General features: G+C 40.3%; 3 protein-coding genes across 5 annotated transcripts; all 3 read left to right on the top strand.

Annotated features, from left to right (window-relative positions):
- Positions 1-318: 318 nt before the first annotated feature.
- mettl9 (methyltransferase 9, His-X-His N1-histidine) lies at positions 319-4,099 on the top strand. Of its 2 annotated transcripts, XM_030774336.1 has the most exons (6): positions 319-409; positions 588-749; positions 1,089-1,279; positions 1,371-1,580; positions 1,871-2,055; positions 2,440-4,099. In XM_030774336.1, the coding sequence occupies exons 2-6, from the start codon at positions 588-590 to the stop codon at positions 2,646-2,648; spliced, it is 957 nt and encodes a 318-aa protein (XP_030630196.1). In that variant the 5' UTR covers positions 319-409; the 3' UTR covers positions 2,649-4,099. The 2 variants fall into 2 exon arrangements, with proteins under 2 accessions (XP_030630196.1, XP_030630195.1); XM_030774335.1 differs by lacking the exon at positions 319-409 and having other exon boundaries at positions 573-749.
- A 204-nt stretch (positions 4,100-4,303) lies between these two features.
- Positions 4,304-8,728, top strand: kdelr2b (KDEL endoplasmic reticulum protein retention receptor 2b). The gene is made up of 5 exons (XM_030775637.1): positions 4,304-4,566; positions 6,187-6,287; positions 6,505-6,663; positions 6,876-7,128; positions 7,714-8,728. Exons 1-5 carry the CDS (start codon positions 4,476-4,478, stop codon positions 7,746-7,748), a joined length of 639 nt encoding a protein of 212 aa, XP_030631497.1. The 5' UTR covers positions 4,304-4,475; the 3' UTR covers positions 7,749-8,728.
- Positions 8,729-10,281: 1,553 nt separating this feature from the next.
- daglb (diacylglycerol lipase, beta) lies at positions 10,282-16,827 on the top strand. Of its 2 annotated transcripts, none has more exons than XM_030775285.1 (15): positions 10,282-10,487; positions 10,705-10,856; positions 10,973-11,147; positions 11,631-11,895; positions 13,158-13,280; positions 13,534-13,661; positions 13,800-13,926; positions 14,056-14,139; positions 14,472-14,549; positions 14,972-15,052; positions 15,156-15,283; positions 15,579-15,647; positions 15,884-15,956; positions 16,097-16,347; positions 16,536-16,827. In XM_030775285.1, the coding sequence occupies exons 1-15, from the start codon at positions 10,393-10,395 to the stop codon at positions 16,729-16,731; spliced, it is 2,025 nt and encodes a 674-aa protein (XP_030631145.1). In that variant the 5' UTR covers positions 10,282-10,392; the 3' UTR covers positions 16,732-16,827. The 2 variants fall into 2 exon arrangements, with proteins under 2 accessions (XP_030631145.1, XP_030631146.1); XM_030775286.1 differs by having other exon boundaries at positions 16,097-16,353.
- The last annotated feature ends 660 nt before the right edge of the window (positions 16,828-17,487 follow it).

The following is a 17,487-nucleotide window of genomic DNA, read 5'->3' as shown; positions in this document are numbered from 1 at the left end:
TCAGAGAGACGCCTTTATGTCGAACTTCTCCACATGTAAATGACATGTATTAGTGTTTGAGATATTAAACCGACATATTAAGATATTAAGCACAACCTTATATGCATTTGTATCACGCTGATAAAGAATGAAATTAAGTTAGATTCAAATTTCAAACCAATGTTCATCCCTGTTAAGCTACAAAATATTGACCAAATTTTAATTCATAGCAATAAACAGCTAAACTGCTCTCTCTAGTGGTCGTACAGGATTTTGCTGGTTATGAACACGAACACTTTTAGAAGTAACACAGGAAGTTGATGTGTGCTAAACAGGGTTCGGCAGCATAAAGAGTTTGTCATTAAATTTATTTGTTTTAAGGCTTACACCGAATTAACATGAGGCCCACAAATACTCACCACACCCTCAGGTTTGTTTGTTTTTAATCCTGGTCTCGTTTTTTTCTGCCAGTGACATAGTATATCTTGAGACATTATCGTATTTCGAGCTTGTAGACTCGACCTTAATTCATTAGGTTGTCGGAGGAGACCAGCCACCTCTGCAAGTATTCATATTATTGTCTTAATTGCGCTATGTGTCATCTACAGATGAGGACGTTGCTTTTTGGAGCGTGGGTGGTATTTTACGTCGCTTTTCTTCTGGCATCACGAAAGATGTGGACAAGAAAGTATGTCCGCAGTCCCCTTGCACGAGCTCTTTTCGTTAATATGGTAACCGAGACAGAGATGCCTGGATACGAAACTCAAGAGGTAACTCTAGACTTAATACTCAAATTATTCATCGGTTGTTCATGTTGACGGAGACGGGTCGTCCAGGTTTTCCTTTTGCGATGTAACTTCTGAGAACTGTGCTCCTGGTCGCTTAGCCTGAAAGAGACAGAGGTGCATACTGCTCACGCATTCGTAAACCTGGAAATCATTATTCTTACACTCATTTGTGGCTTTATATATGAATAGCAATACAGAGAACTATATTTTGTAAATGCCCTCTTAAGGTTTGTATGACATACTATCACATGTAAACACAAAACAGTATTTACAGTTACTTCACAGCTGTTGTGAATTAAATGTGGACAAATATATTTTCAGTGGTACCGCTGCTGCCCTGACATGCTTGGAGAAGCTTTGCAACCACTGTTTATACAGAGCCATATGGACACAGACACTAAGGCTTTTCTGAAGAGGAGTGTGGAGAAGTCTGGCTGGCTGTTCACACAGCTCTACCATTCCTTCTTCTCCACTATCTTCAGCCCTGTCGTCTCACGAACATCCATCAATGGGTAATGCTCCTTCTCCGTAGTTTTCAAATTTACATCGGTCTTGCATCTGACCTGTTGCCTACATATTGTTTCCCTTTGTATCTCATTCTAGGTTTCTGGGTCGAGGGTCCATGTTTGTTTTTTCGAAGGATCAGTTTCAACATCTTCTGAAGATATCTCCAGACTGGCAAGGGGACAGATTGCTGGACTTAGGAGCAGGAGATGGAGGTGTCACAGATGTGATGAGCGCTCATTTCCGAGAAGTCTATGCAACCGAGGTGTCCCCTCCCATGAAGTGGCATCTTCAAAGAAAGAACTACATGTATGTCCATATTTTTAAATGCAAATGATCCAGTATAGCACTTTGACTCTGCTATACTTTTCAGACAACAATTACAGTTTATGTTTTTTTTTCCCCTTTATGTGTATACTTTAAGAGGGCTATTTTGTTAGCTCATGTCTTGACTGACTTTTTGATCACGGATATTTCCTGCCAGTTTTACACACACATAGTTGTTAGCATGTGGTTAACCTCTTATCTGTGAATGAGCAGTTCATGCAGTGACTGCTTGACTTTTCCGTGATGCTTTGATGGTCTGCTGCTCACGGCAGGTTGCTGGGCATTGACGAATGGCAGAGGACAGGGTTCCAGTATGACCTGATCAGCTGTCTGAACCTGTTGGACCGCTGTGATGAACCAATGGAGCTGCTCAGGGACATAAAGAACGCCCTTGTGCCAAACTCAGGCAGGCTCATTTTGGCAGCGGTGGTGCCCTTCCAGCCTTATATTGAAATAGGTTAGACACTCTGCACATTCAGAACCAGTCGTTTTTAAGTGTTAACCAGCATAAGATGGATAAGAGAGCTTTACTGTCATTGTTCAGGACAATGAAATTACAGTTCCTCCCCGGTGTCAGTGCTGTGACAACATACAATAAGATTCAGCATACAGCATTGATGTGTGATCTAGTGATCTTAACTTCTCAACTCTAAAGTTCTCTGAAGAGCTCTAAACTTTAAAGAACTCTCATTCTAAAGTTCTGTCTGAACTTTAGAGTTCTGTTTAGTTCTCAAAACACTGTGGTTGGTCCTTTGTGATGTAGAAATACCTTAAATTAGACCTGGATAAAAATTTTATGATGATTGTTTAACTAATTGATGAATGATAATTCTCTTTTCAGGTGGGAGGTGGGAGCGTCCAAAGCACCATATAAAAATAAAGGGCAAGACTTGGGAGGAACAAGTTACAAACCTGTCCAGTGAGGTATTCCAGAAGGCTGGATTTGAAGTGGAGGCGGTCACACGGTTGCCATACCTTTGTGAGGGAGATATGTACAATGATTACTATGTGTTGGATGATGCTGTGTTTGTGTTGAAACCTCAGGAATGACGTTATATTTCCCTCTGTTATGACGAGAATGACTTTGTTTTACAGATTTGTCTAGAAGCTGTAGTGTTAAGTAGCCCATTGCACTGCTTTGAGTAGAAAATAGTGTTTTCATCACTGGCTAGAAATCACTGTCTTGAAATCACTGGTTAGAATATTGATTAATGCTCTACATACTACGCCGAATTCAGATTCCACCTCCAATCTGTGTGATATCTGAAAATAAACTAGAATATATTACAACTCTGGAACCTCCAGAGAGAATCACAGTTATGTGGTTCAAGAGTAATGATACAAAATCTTTTTTGAAATTACTACATATTTTACCTTCACTTTGCCTTTTAATTTCTTGGCATGAAATACTATGTCAGTAATTCATCATTTTGAAAAAAAAAAATGTATATATGGAAGTATTGTACTTTATTCTGTTTAAAGTGGATAGACTTTGCCATACTTGAGCTATTGATGACCCCTGTGCCTCTCCATGGTTGGATTTATTTTCTACAGTTTTATTCATGGGTTGGTCTTGTTGGTTTTACATACCTGTGTGAACACAAAGTGACCTGTCGTTACATTTGTGTTTACGGTGCACAAGGACCAAATTAAGCACAATGTAATTTATTTCTACTAACACAGAACATCTCTATGGAATTTTATGCAAACAACATTACTCTTGGTATTCACTGTGCATTAAACTCAGGCTACCAAGCTGCAGTAAAAATACAGCAAATACATCAGGGTTTTCAGTGTCAGCATTGACCTGACCTATTTCTTGGCAATGCCATCTCACATTAATAGCAATAAGGAGTCCTGCACTTGAGTGTGTTTCATTTACTTACATGTGAGGTTTTTTCCCCTCAGTGGCTGAATTGTTATGCCAGCAATGAATGATTATTACTATAGCATCAAACACAATATTGTTTACATGTGTAGTGTTCTTTTTTTTGGAGGGGAGTGTAACCGATGTATGAAATTTGTTCGTTACATTGCATCTACAGATAGTGCCAGTATCAGAGGGTCACTGATGTGTTACTGATTTGGTGAAGGACTGTCACAGTAAACGAATAGCTTAAAATGTAAATAATTATAGCAGATACCTTTAACATATACAGAAACTAAGAATATCGCAGAAATTCATGTGTCTGTGTAAACACTGTTATAACGCTGATCCATTGTAAATTCGTCTGTGTGTAATTTTACACATAGTTTACCATAGATTTAATGAATGAAATTATTGGCAAGTAATTATTGAAAAAAGTAGTTACTTTGTATTGTTTTCATTTTAAAACGTGTTCAAGTTAGATCTACTTCCTAAGCTCACCCACTGGACAACCTGAATTATAAGTATGCAACTAGTTTTAGCTATGTCCAGAAAACCCTCTTGTAACTGTCCCGTGCTTACATAGTTCTGAATTTCTAGAAAACCTTTAATAACCTGTTATTGCAAATATTGGTCTGAATCCCATGAAAAATAAACTGAGTTGATTCGGAATTGCTGAAATTCCTGGGTGAGACTGTATTACACTATGCTTAGTCTGTAAGACACCGGTCGGTGCACACTCCGCCCTACACAGGCGTGTCGGGACTATGCTAGTCCTGCAAACACCAACCCACTGCCGGTTTACATTGGATATCTTTATCGTTGGCCACGTCCCCGGGCCACGTCGCTTTGCTCGCCATCTTTTCAGTCACTGGAGTAAGAATACGCTGATAAAGGTGTCTGCGGGCAATTCTTTGTGACTTTACACCGGCACAGAACAGGAACGAAGCCAAGGCTGTCCAGCAGAGTTTTGGTTTCACCGGAGGCATCATCTTGCAGAGAGCAGAAACATGAACATTTTCAGACTCACAGGGGATCTCTCCCATTTAGCAGCCATCATCATCCTGCTGCTTAAAATATGGAAAACCAGGTCTTGTGCCGGTAAGTTGTCGCTGAATTTTGGCCAGAAAGGTGCAGTGGTTGGCCAGTGCTCTGTATAGGTAGATTTACTATTTTATTTGTGGTATATAGTGAGCATGTAAGGGTTTGATTTGATGTAGCTTAGTGACCAAATCTAGCATTATGTTAGCTGAGTTAGCGAGTGTCCTATGGAACGTAATCTAACTGCGAGCCTAGGCCCCTTTCGGGACCTATGTAGTTGGCAGATGACAAGCTGAGCATGAAGTCAGTTTAATAGGGAGATAATATTCTTATGGCAAGCTGTCAATTGTGTTTGGCACCCAACAAGTGCTACTCTCTGTCGATTTCTACTGAAAGAGTCGGCGAGGCGGTTTATATTTGCAGCTAGCAAATCAACCCAAGTAGCTAGCTAGTGAGCGCTACATTCCTGAGTATAACTTGAAGTGTAAGTTAGCTTGTTAGATGACATCCTTGTCGGGTGACTAAACGTCAAAGTAACGAGTCAAGCTTGACCTCTTATCATAATGGTTAACAATTGCACCTCGAAACTACTATGAAGTTTCAGAGATGGCAAAGTTCTGGCTTTAGCTGCCGCCGAGGGGGCTCTCTATCATTCATTCAACTGGTTTGCTCGTGAGATGTGGGGGCAGTGTTGGTGTCATCAGAGAAAGCCCCCAGTGAATATGAGAACAAAAATACACGCCTGAATGAATTTTTCCGTGAGTTCGCCATTCACATTATTTTATACATGTTCGTTATCGAATATGGAACCGGTCGACTTCATTCATTCCCTCTCCAGCATACATGACAAATGGTTTGATTTGTCCTCTGACGTGGCAACCCTGTCTTTAGATGCAGGATGTGGAGGACTTGAAAGGAAAACTATCAGCAAGAGTTAATCAGACTTAGTCAGTGTCTTTGATATTTCTTATCCCTGAATGAACCTACAATGATTCATTGATCATATGACATTTCTGATGCACATTTAATTAACAATATGAAATGCGTGTCACCACGGTGACCTTTGAGATATGATTCATTGTAGATGTAGTAGAGGCGATGCCTCTTTTTTGCAATAATGAAGAAAACCATAACATTGTAATAAGTAACTTTTGTATCTTGCAAATACGTGAAAACAATATATGTTTGAATGCACTGTCATTATTTTAAGTGTCTGCTGTATATGTTTTTGTCTTTTCATTTGAGAGATTCTGGCCCAAATGGATGAGATTCACTGACATTGAAAGGTTTCTTCATTCAGATAATGTTAGTGTATTTTTACATTTGTCAGCATTGAGATGCCATGCATTTAGAGCTTACCTAAGTGTGAATGAGTAGGAAAATATTTTTGTACCTCTGTAGATTTATAGTCTTATGGATAGGAATTTATCGGATGTCTTCAGTCAAGTTTGAAACGCTAAATGCATGTGGAAATGTGTACACTTTTTGAACGAAGTTGTGTTATGATAATCAGACATGCTCTTTGGTCCCCAAAGAGATAAACTGGCCACACAAGCTAACGAGACTTCTGCTTACTGCCTTGCAACAGTTTATGTTGGCCCACATTGGAGTTGCAAAACAGTTGCAGAACCTTTAAGTGTTTTAACTTTACAAATAGCACTTTTTTCCTTTGTTTTCCAGGTATTTCTGGAAAAAGCCAGATCCTGTTTGCCTTGGTTTTCACTACCCGTTACTTGGACCTGCTCACCTCTTTCATTTCCCTTTACAACACAACAATGAAGGTGAGGTCTTTTCATACCCACATACCCTCTAAATAACACATGCATTCATTGTATTTCATTATATTTATGAACCTTTAACAGCTTCATATGATCCAGAACTATGTTTGGTTTCTTTCTTTCTTTCTTTTTTTTTTAAGAAGCTGCCTTTCACAAGCAAATGAACCACGTTTTGTTCTTGATTTGACTTTTCACATGTCATTCTTCTAATTCAATGCAGGTGATCTACATTGGATGTTCGTACGCTACAGTTTACCTCATCTACGCCAAGTTTAAAGCCACCTACGATGGAAACCACGACACATTCAGAGTGGAGTTCCTGGTCGTCCCAGTGGGTGGCTTGGCCTTCTTGGTCAATCACGATTTCTCTCCTCTGGAGGTAAACTAGTCTATACACTTCAAAATGCTACATTCCTTCGCTCCTTTTCTTTCCATTCAGTCTTCTCTACTTGGACTTTTCCATAATTCATTTTTTTTTTTTTCCTTTTTGAAAAATTACTGTATCTCAATCTTTTCAGTGCGGTTCCTACAGCGAACATCTTTAACTATTCATTCTAACTCCATCCTTTTGTTTGCAATGTTGTTATATAGATCCTATGGACCTTCTCTATCTATCTGGAGTCTGTATCCATCCTGCCTCAGCTCTTTATGATCAGTAAGACTGGAGAGGCTGAGACCATCACCACCCACTACCTGTTCTTCTTGGGTCTCTATCGCGCTCTCTATCTCATCAACTGGATCTGGCGCTTCTACTTTGAGGGCTTCTTTGACATGATCGCCATCGTGGCTGGAGTGGTTCAGACAATCCTCTATTGTGACTTCTTCTATCTCTATGTAACAAAAGGTGAGTGACCAGTAGGTCTGCATCACCGTTTCAATGAATCCCCAAAACTCTTGCTACTTTGATCAAGTAGATTAGACAACAAGTATATTGTGGTATCGGAACGTTGCGTATTAAATATTCCTTCTGCTTTTCATGTATATTGTTTAATATGTTTAAAATACACAGTTGTCAGTGTGGTCTCTGCTTCTGTAGTACATGTATTGATTTTGTAATGTTTGCTCAGAAGTTTCTTAGTGCTTTCATCAGCAACACCATGACCTAGTCAATATGTGAGTCAATGACAAGGCTTTATTTTATCTAGTAAGGCTGACCTGTTGCCCTGTTTTAGAATTCCTACACCTGTCTTGCCCTTTGAAATAAACAAGATTTTTTTTTTTTTTGTGCTCCACACACTGTTACGATGCTCCGCCCATGTTACCTTAAAAGGCAAACAACACAGTTTCTCATTTAAAACAAACAAATCCATTCATTTCGCTTATGGACATGTGCTGCTGTACCTGTTCCTCAGCCTCTATCTTGTTTCTGTCTTTAAAGTTGTTGTTTTTTTTTTGTTTTGTTTTGTTTTCTTGTTGCTTCTATTTATAGTACTGAAAGGAAAGAAGCTGAGTCTGCCAGCCTAAGTGCCAAAGACAGCGCCTTGGCAGACTCACGACGGGGGCCACAGGACACCGTCACTCGCTGGCTAACGTAAGATGTCTGAGACGCAGCGCGAAAGGGAGCCATTACTGTATTTTCCCTGAATACTGATCCATGTGACGAGCTCCAGAATAAAATGGTCGCCATTCCGCAGCTGTCCTGGCCTTCGGATTCCTGTTTTATGCATCTTTCCTTAAACTTTTTAGTACTATGTATAAAGGAAAATGTAAGAAAATTTTTCTATATGAAATGCGTACTCTACGATTTGATTTGCAGCATCATAGAGCTGAAAACAAACAAACAAACAAACAAAAAGCACCTAAAATTTGTTAATGTACAGTTGTCATGGAGACTTATGATAATGATTGACTTAAGTTTGTAAGTATTTGCAATCGAAATAAATGTACATTGGTTTTTTTTTTTGTTTTTTCTTTTCTTTTTCTGAAACGCAAATGGGAATGTTTGTTGGACAAATTACTCCCTGTGGCAGAACAGTTTTATTTCTGCTGAGGTTTGTTTTCACCTAGTGTACATTCCTTTGTTTAAAAAAAAAACAAAAAAAAAAAACAACAAAAGTGCCATGTAAAATAGAATGGTTTTCCCTATATTCTGGTCAGCTCCTGGTCTCATGCAATGATAATGGCACAGTCTCAGTGTTTGCTGAAATTTGTGTGGCACAACGGTTTCTGAATTCTAACGAGGTGGGTATTAATGTCCAAAAGCAAATACTTTGATCAGTATCTTGTTATTAGGGTCAGTGTTCTCCTGAGTCATGCTTCCATGGAGATACAGTATTGTTGAATTGCTCTTTTTTTCATAGCAGTTAATGGCTTCCTTCAAATTTAGCAGTTTCCTTTTGCATTTATCTGAACAGTCAATCCTTTGATTTCTTTTTTTTTTTATTTCTTTCTTTCTGTTTATTACCCATTATATAAATGGTCACTCATTTCAAATATGCTAATCTGAACAGTTTAGAATTGTGCTGCTATGGGACGCCAAACGGAATTTGCTAAAATACCATCATTTAGAGGTAGAATGAGTTGCCACCATTTATTAAAAAAAAAAGAAAAAGAAAAAACAATTGCCATTCAAGCGTCAACATGAAATGTTCTGATTAGCTCATGCCAGATTATTCCTGGAAATCTTTAATATAATGGGCATTGTTGAGCTACAATTTGAGCATTTTCTGTTCTTTTCTTTTTTTCTTCCTGTTTTGCTCTCTTTTTTTTTTTAAAAAATCCCAATCATTCTTTTTTTTGTTTATATTTTTTTAAACTGGGCTTTTGCATGATGTTACCACCTTAAATAAATCTTTTATGGGAAACAACCTTGGTTTTGCTTGTGCTGCATCTATTTTTTTTTTTTTTTTGTGGAAGCATACCAATAATATTTTTGGTGATTAAAATTTGGAAATCAACCCTCTGTTCTAACGCATAATTGAACACCACATTTTCAAAAATAGAGATGAGTTATGAAAACGACAGTTCAGAGAGAACCAAGTTATTCAAAGGAAAATCATTAATAAATTGCACGTGTTAATTGACATATGCATATACAAAGACTTCTGCATCTGTGACTTGTGCAAAGTAGAAGAATTTGTAAGAGCACTTACAGTTGTGATTTATCTTACATGACAACATGGTTTCTAATGGGAATGGTTATTCATGTCTTGAATCATTTTGAAATAATGAGTTGCGGTTCTTGCAATGACACACAGTTCATTTGAATGGTACGTGACCTTAAATATGGATTTTTTTTGGTGTGGTGTCTCCTGTGAAACTGAAGTTTTTTTGCGCATGCTAAGTGTTCTTTTAAAAAAGTGTTCATTTGAAGAAGGGCTTGACTATATATAATTCATATAATTTTGATGTTTGGTTTATAGAGAAATAAATCTATTTTTTAAATCAAGCACAAAAATATGTAACGATAAAATATGAATATGTTTCCAAATGAGTAACAAAAAGTGCGGAACTATTTGAAATGGTGAGAAGGGCGGCGGATTTTTTTAAGAGGACACAGAGGAACAAAAACAGTCGAGCTATATGTGATTCTTAGATAGGTCTGCATCACTGGCATTTCCATATAGCTCGTTTTGCAGAATATTATACGTTTGTCATTTTTGTGTGACGTTTTCGAGAAAATATGTTTAATACTAGCTAGGTAAGTGTTGATATGAAGCTGAATTAAGTTGACCCGTAATTCCAGTTGTCTGAAGGATATGTCAAATCATGTCACTGCAATAATAGTAGCGGGTGCTGGCTAGTTCCTCTTTGCGTGTCATTAACACACAATATCAGTATCTCGTAAATAGTTTGACAGCCTGTTAAATATCCTCTGAGACTACCTTGCGTGGTGCTTTGTTGTGTTTATGAAGACAACTACTCACTTACAGATGATGTGAGATTGCTGTTTTAAACGAGAGAAGAGACGTACTAGCTAGGTAGCCACCCTTACCCCTGTCTTAGATGTGTTAGCCTGTCGTTTGCTGGCAAGCTTGAAAGAATTTTGAAAGAAAATTTTATGAAGGATCCGCTCGATCTCTGATCTCCGCGGTGTTGAGCCGGGCGGTAGAAATTGGACAGTGTTACTTTCAGAAGCCTCGTGGCACTAACCACGTAACCCGTCAGGATGCCTGGAATAGTGGTGTTCGGTCGGCGATGGGTAATTGCCAGCGATGATCTTGTGTTTCCCGGAGCTTTCGAATTGTTCATTAGGCTTGTATGGTAAGACACGAATATTAGTATGTTTAAGTCATATTCAATTATGGAAACGTATCTGTATGAACGTGGGGGGTTATTTTGGGGGACCTCAAGTCATCTGAAAACTATTTAAATCATTTTATTGCATTTAAGATGTCACCTTATATGAAAGTAATGACACTTTTTCTCATATGTATTGATGTGTTCATCTATGTTAATTTACAATATTTACATTTTTCAGGTGGATTGGAACACTGATTTTGTACATCGTCCATAAGGGGCGGTTTGACTGTGGTGGCGGAGCAGTGCTACATTATTACCTGGTTGTGCTACTGGTTCTGCTTGGGGTCATCATCTTAACATTATGTGCAATTGTTTATGTAAGCGCTCAAGGTACGTCCTTTTCATATCCCTCATTAGTGATAGCTTTTTAGTGTTTTGATCTGTTAGCCACAATGCATTTAAAGCTTTCTCAAGGAAGACGGTGCATTTCTCTGGTGTTGTTACAGGCACTATAATGAACCCAGGGCCTCGGCGCTCAATGCCAGCTCTGGTGTATTTCCGTGCCCTGCTCTACATCCCTGAGTTGGTGTGGGCTTGTCTCGGGGCCGTTTGGGTGTCGGACAACAGCAGTGGATGTGATCCTGCTGAAGTTGGTGCTGTCATTGGAGCTGTGACTGTCAGGTGAGCAAAAAGCAGTTGCTTTTAAATCATTTCGTACCGGTTTGTGCCACAGAAATTGACACAAATCAGATCTGCTCAAGTAAAACAAACTGAATGAAAAGCAGCACTGTAGCAAAGTATGGATCAATCTGCAATGCCGATGTTGGCATATTTGAACGTAATTTGTATAGAAACATCTAAGCAAAAATTACAGAAACATTAGGTCATATGGACAGATCTTAGACCAGGGTTTCCCAGAGTGTGTATTATGTGAGCACTTCAAAGAACTAATAACTGCAAAACCAGTACTATCAGTGCATTCCTTTGATGAACTATTGAGTTGAACTATTGAGTTTCAACAAAAGCCTGTGCGTGCACCAGCCTCGCAGGAGCGGACAGTCCCGACGGGATGCTTTAGTTTAGATCGCAGCCTGTCTGAAGGGGAGGAAAAGAGGTTTGTATCGCTTACCAGACACGTAGCCTTGTCTCGTTTTCCATGCCCAGCTGGATCATTCTCCTCTTCACGGTGGTGGGCGTTCTGGTCGTGTTTGACCCGCTGGGCAGCCTGCGTCGGTCTGCGCTGGTGGACGAACACGGCCTGAGACACATGGAGAGCAGCGAGTCCTCCCAGCTGTTTTACACGGCGCGCTCGCTGGCCACGCGCGTGTGGGAGAGCCGTCTGCGTCTGCTCTGCTGCTGCCTGCCTCAGGACGACAACTACAGGGCGGCCTTCTCCAGCATCGCCCAGCTCTTCAGCGGCTTCTTCTCGGTCAGGAGCAGAGCCTTTTTTTTTTTTTACCTCTCTTAAGCGGAGCCGTAGGCTAACGGTCAGACGAGGAATTTAATGTCCACTTTTATTAATAAGCGCCCCTGTAACGATAGAGTTTTTTTGTTTTGTACGATTGGCAATTTTTCTTATTATTTATTATTCTTTTTTTTTTTTTTTTTTTAGTTATATGATAGTGCTTCCAGCTCTTAAGAACTGTGTAAGTGCAAAAAGTATATCTTTGGTCCCGTTTGTTGTATCGAATAAATGTAATTCAAGACTGATTCGCCCGGCAAATCCTCTGACATGTGAAAGTACCTATTAGTCATTTTTGAATCAGTGAAGACTCATGTCTGGGTATATGCAGTTCTGCTCAGCCACTAGTCCACAATCTCAGCAGGGTTCTATACGCTGAAGTAAGTCTTGTGTAAGCTTAGTTGTTATAATGCAAAACTAAGTAAGCAAAGCAAAAGTTTCTGTTTTCTTCCGCCGTAATTCTCTAATGCAAAATACAAAATCACTCATAATCCGTGCTCAGATTTTGAATTTGAATGTGTCCATAGAGACATTCATGACAAAATATTTGGATGGTGACATTTTTTTTTTTTTTTTTTTGGGCCCTCCACCACCCCCCCTCTTTGGAGGACAACTTTATTTATTTATTTGAAACAAGTGCAAATTCAGTACATTCAGTGAAGTCGCTCCACAACCCCCCCCCCCAACCTTCCTTCTCCCTCCCTCCCTCCCTCCCTCCCAATTCCTAGATAGACAGACAGGACAGACCTACAGATAGAGGAATGATGAGACATAACAACAACAAGCAAAAGGACAGACAGGCACATAAAAACACAAGCATGACAAGACTAAGTTGGCAGACGGACAGACAAACAGACTAACAGACTGACATCACTGGCCATAATGGGACATGACAAAACCAAGCAGGTGGACGGATATACAGACAGACAGAGAGACTGACATAACAAGACAAGACAAGACCAAGTATTGCATACAATGGGGTGTGTGGAAGTAATGGGGAAGTATATGTGTGGATGTAGGAGGTACGAGATCCGAGTGCAAGATGATGAAGGGGAGGAAGTAAGATTTCGTAGGCGGATTGTAGTGTGTGTGTGTGTGTGTGTGTGTGTGTGTGTGTGTGTGTGTGTGTGTTTGTGTGTGTGTTTGTGTTGGTGTTGGTGTTGGTGTTGGTGGAGTTAGTTAATAGGTGACGGATGGTGACATTTTAACATGTTTGTGTCCCGGTTCAGGACACAGACCTGGTGCCCAGTGACATTGCGGCTGGGCTGGCTCTGTTGCATCAGGAGCAGGATAAGATGGAACTGTGCAGAGACCCTGACGAGGTGGTACCACACAGTCCTTCCTCTCCTATTGTGAGTACTGCATCTCAAAACACGGAAGATTTTAATCAGATGCAGTTTAGGACAGACACTCAAGGACTGCATGAAGGAAGTGTTTTGTAGATCTTGAAACTGCTGTCAGTATGAGACTTCTGTCACTATATCAGTTGCTGTAACTATTTTCACATGATGAATTCCACTGTACGTAGATCAAAGAGGGGCAGAACTCGACATTGGGAAGCTTGACATTCGAATTGTTTCCGTGTGTGTCGGTGCGTTTGTACAGAGAGAAGATTTGGAAATAGAGCTTGAGAAAGCTGCACATTGTATGCAGTTTGCTGCAGCTGCATATGGTTGGCCCCTGTATGTTTACTCAAACCCTCTCACGGGAGTATGCAAACTCAGCAGAGACTGGTAAGAGAGCAGTTCACCTGAACTGCATCATCATTCCTTGTGACTGCCCTGACCTAAATAGTTTCAAAATAATGCAGAATCACTCTTGTGCAACGTAAAGGAGCGTCACATGAATGAATGGTGTCGTCTGTGTTTCAGCTGTCAAAACCGCAACGCGGAGTACGACCTTGTCGGGGGAGATGGTCTGGGTTGCCACTTTACCTCTGTCTTACTCACCACTGGGCTTCAATTCAGAGACTTCATTCACATTAGTGTTCACAACCAGGTACTGTCTCCTGTTTTTTTTCAGTCAAAAACACCCACACCGGTTGTTGTTGTTGTTGTTGTTGTTGTTGAAAGCTGACCTTGTTGCAGTATAGAACCTACTGAATGTCAAATTTGAATCGCTTCACAGATTTACGAAATTCCGTTCTTTGTGGCATTGGATCATAAGAGGGAAGCTGTGTTGGTCGCTGTCAGAGGCACTTTGTCTCTCAAGGTGAGTCCTGTAAACATTCTGTGAAATGAGTCAGTGTTTTATCCTGTTCAAGGGCATTGTTTCAAAGGGAATTTAATTTGATTTGAGAAAGGAGGATGTGAGAGCAAGGTTAAAGTTCAAAGCCTTGTATTAATATTGATAAAGGAATTAATGCTCTTTCTGTAAGCGTAAACACTGTCAAAAAAGCAGCATTTTTCATTCTTTTTATTTATTGTTGGTGAACTTGTTCCCACACTGACCTCACTCGTGAGTATATAAATGTGTGTGTGTGTGCGTGTGTGTGCGTGTGTGTGCATGTGTGTGCGTGTGTGTGTGTGTGATTGTGTGTGCAGGATGTTCTGACAGATCTCTCTGCAGACTGTGAGAATCTGTCCATCGAGGGTGTGTCAGGAGCCTGCTATGCTCACAAGGTGGGGGAAATACAATCAAATGTTTGTACTTTGCATTGTCCTAAAAACTGTCTCACACCCCTCACTTCTGAAATACTGTCCGTCTACATCCAAGCTAAAACTTAAACGTAATATTTTGTGTGGCTGTTTTTTGTCGGTTTTGGGCCATTTAAAGATTTCCGCCGACCCACACGGTGACTATTAACACAGTTGACTTTTATTCTGATTATCAGTGGGTGCTTTACATTAGTCCAGCCACTGCATACGGTGGTATTGGTGTACGTTGCCTTACACTGTTTTATGGCAGTATATTGCATTTTTGCATAACTTATCCCCTAAGCCATTTTATGAGCTTCTCTGGAATATATTCTCTGAGCGTAGTTCTTCTTGACTCAGTAATGATGTGTTTTAGTAACTGTCTGTAATCTCTCTCTTTTCCTCAGGGCATATCTCAAGCTGCAAGCTACATCTACAAAAAACTAGTAAATGATGGCATATTGAGTCAGGCGTTTAACATTGCACCTGTAAGTTGATTTATCCTGTTCTTAGACATGGACTGATGCGGAAAATGTTTTTTTTTTTTTTTAACACATTGAGTTTCATATGTGCATTTTCACTTATCCGTAGGAGTATAAGTTGGTCATCACAGGACACAGTCTTGGTGCTGGAACAGCTTCGCTGCTAGCTGTGTTACTGCGCAGCATGTACCCAACACTGCAGTGCTATGCCTTTTCACCACCAGGGGGCCTCATGAGGTAACGGACGCTCAAACTGTTGAACGTTTCACCTAGTAATAAAAGCCTGATGTGTGTTGTACTAAAGCCTTAAATTTTAAAGCAGTTTAAACTCATACTACATTTTATGCCTCACTCTGTGTATGGGCAGAAACCTTGTGAATATGGCCTAGACTTTGGGTAATCTTAAGTGCAAATGGGGAAGTGAATCTAAAATTATTCTTGACAACGTGACCTACAAAATATTCCACTGAGATTGCAAAATTATAGCACTAAAATTGTTCATTTTCCTGTGGTTGTTTCTGTTTAACTTTAGCAAAGCACTGGCTGATTATTCAAAACAGTTTGTGATCTCTGTGGTGTTGGGAAAGGACTTGGTACCCAGGTGAGGGTCACTGAAATACAAGACTGTGGTGATGTTATCTTAAACGTGAAGTTTAATTTTAAATGTGCAGACGTTTCAGTTATTCTTGGAGAACTTGTATTTTACTTTGGTCTGTCAGGGGTAATTTTAAGAATTTATAGTGCACCCTTTAATAAACTTTGGTATATTTTGTATCACTCCTCCGTAATGAGTGGCTTCTTCTTAGCTGTGTTTTCTTTCCATTGCTGTTTTTGTAGGTTGAGTATTCCAAACATGGAAGACTTAAAGAGAAGAATACTAAAAATGGTGTCTAACTGCAGTAAACCCAAGGTAAGATATAGCCTCCAAACGGTCTAGATTCTCATTCAGAGGATGAACAAAGTCTGCAGGCATCACAGTTCAAAAAGTGTTCATTTCCTTTTTTTTCCCCCAATCATCGCTCTTTTCTCCCATTCTCTGTTTCTCTGCAGTATCAGATCCTGCTGCACGGCTGCTGGTATGAGGTGTTTGGGGGCACACCCGATGACTGTCCGACAGAGATGGACAACCGGAGGGAGGAGGAGCTAAGCCAGCCGTTGCTTGGCGAGGAGAGCCTGCTGGTCCAGCACTCCACCTCATACCAGAGCTTATCTTCGGATGACACCCCCAGCCATCGCCCTCAGTTACCCCTTTACCTGCCTGGTCGTGTCCTTCACATCACAGAGGATGGTCCCTCACGCAGGTCAGCGTTCACCTTCACCTTCACCTTTTTTCTTTTTTTTCTGTTTTCTTTTGCCATTTTATATGACATGAACTGAGATTGGGTTTTTTTGGTCTAATTCTGGGCCAAACGGTTGGGGAAAAATACCCGATGCACCTCTCGATTTCTTTCTGGTTTTATAAAACCCGTTTTCTTTTATTGCATCCCAGGCCCTGTTTCTCTCAGGTGACGTACCGTGCGGAGTGGTCCAGCGAGATGGCTTTTCGCAGCGTCCTGATCAGCCCCCGGATGCTCACAGATCACATGCCAGACGTGGTTCTCAAGGCCCTGCGCAGTCTCACGTGTGACCGGCCTTTTGCGCTCTGCCCCTCCTCTTTAAGCAACAGCCATCTCAACGTCATCTGAGGTCCCGTTGCTTTTGGGCATCGCCCCTGGACTGCCTCTTTAACAGCGATCGCACAAGGAGGACTCCTCCACTCACACTGTGTGGGACAGTTTCCTGCCCCTCCCCATAAGGATCTTGAGCGGTTCATTTTTTTTTTTTTTTTAATTTTTTTTTAAAAAGTAATTTATGTATTTATTATACAGTTTCAGTGCTGCTTTTGAATTTGTGCTTTGGATGATACCGTGAACCGCTTTGTTTTCCGCTGTTGAAAGTCTGTATACCTGAGGCAAGTGATTGTGGTTTAACTACAGTATAATTTAAAGAGTACCCCTTATGATTTTTATTTCGATTCTCAAGACGAACAGATTCGATGTGGAAGAAGGAGGAGTATTGTTGGTCGTGTAACTGGATTTATTCCTTTTGAGCTGTTTGTCCCAGTTTTTGAAAATCAGGGTGAATAGTGCCTACGCATAGCCAAACTTGCAAACAGGAATCTTAAAACTTTCCGAGCGATCAATGCAACACAATTCAAGAAACATTTGAGCAGGTTATCTGCACACAGATGCAGTATAGATGCATGTTGTCTAAGTATTTGTTTAGCATGGAATTGTAGAGCTTTCAGCAAGCTGGTCCATTTATTCCAATACTACAATTTCTCAAGAGTGGTTGTCATCATATCAGTTTGTTTTTCAGAGCATTAAATGTGTTGTGTGTGTGGACAAAAGAAATGCTTTGTATTTGCTTTAACTAATTGAAATGATGGGCTGTTAGAAACA

The sequence above is a fragment of the Chanos chanos genome, chromosome 5, assembly GCF_902362185.1.
Source record: "Chanos chanos chromosome 5, fChaCha1.1, whole genome shotgun sequence".
Classification (NCBI taxonomy): domain Eukaryota; kingdom Metazoa; phylum Chordata; class Actinopteri; order Gonorynchiformes; family Chanidae; genus Chanos; species Chanos chanos.
Note: the sequence above shows the minus strand (reverse complement) of the source record. Positions and strands in the feature narration are given on the sequence as shown.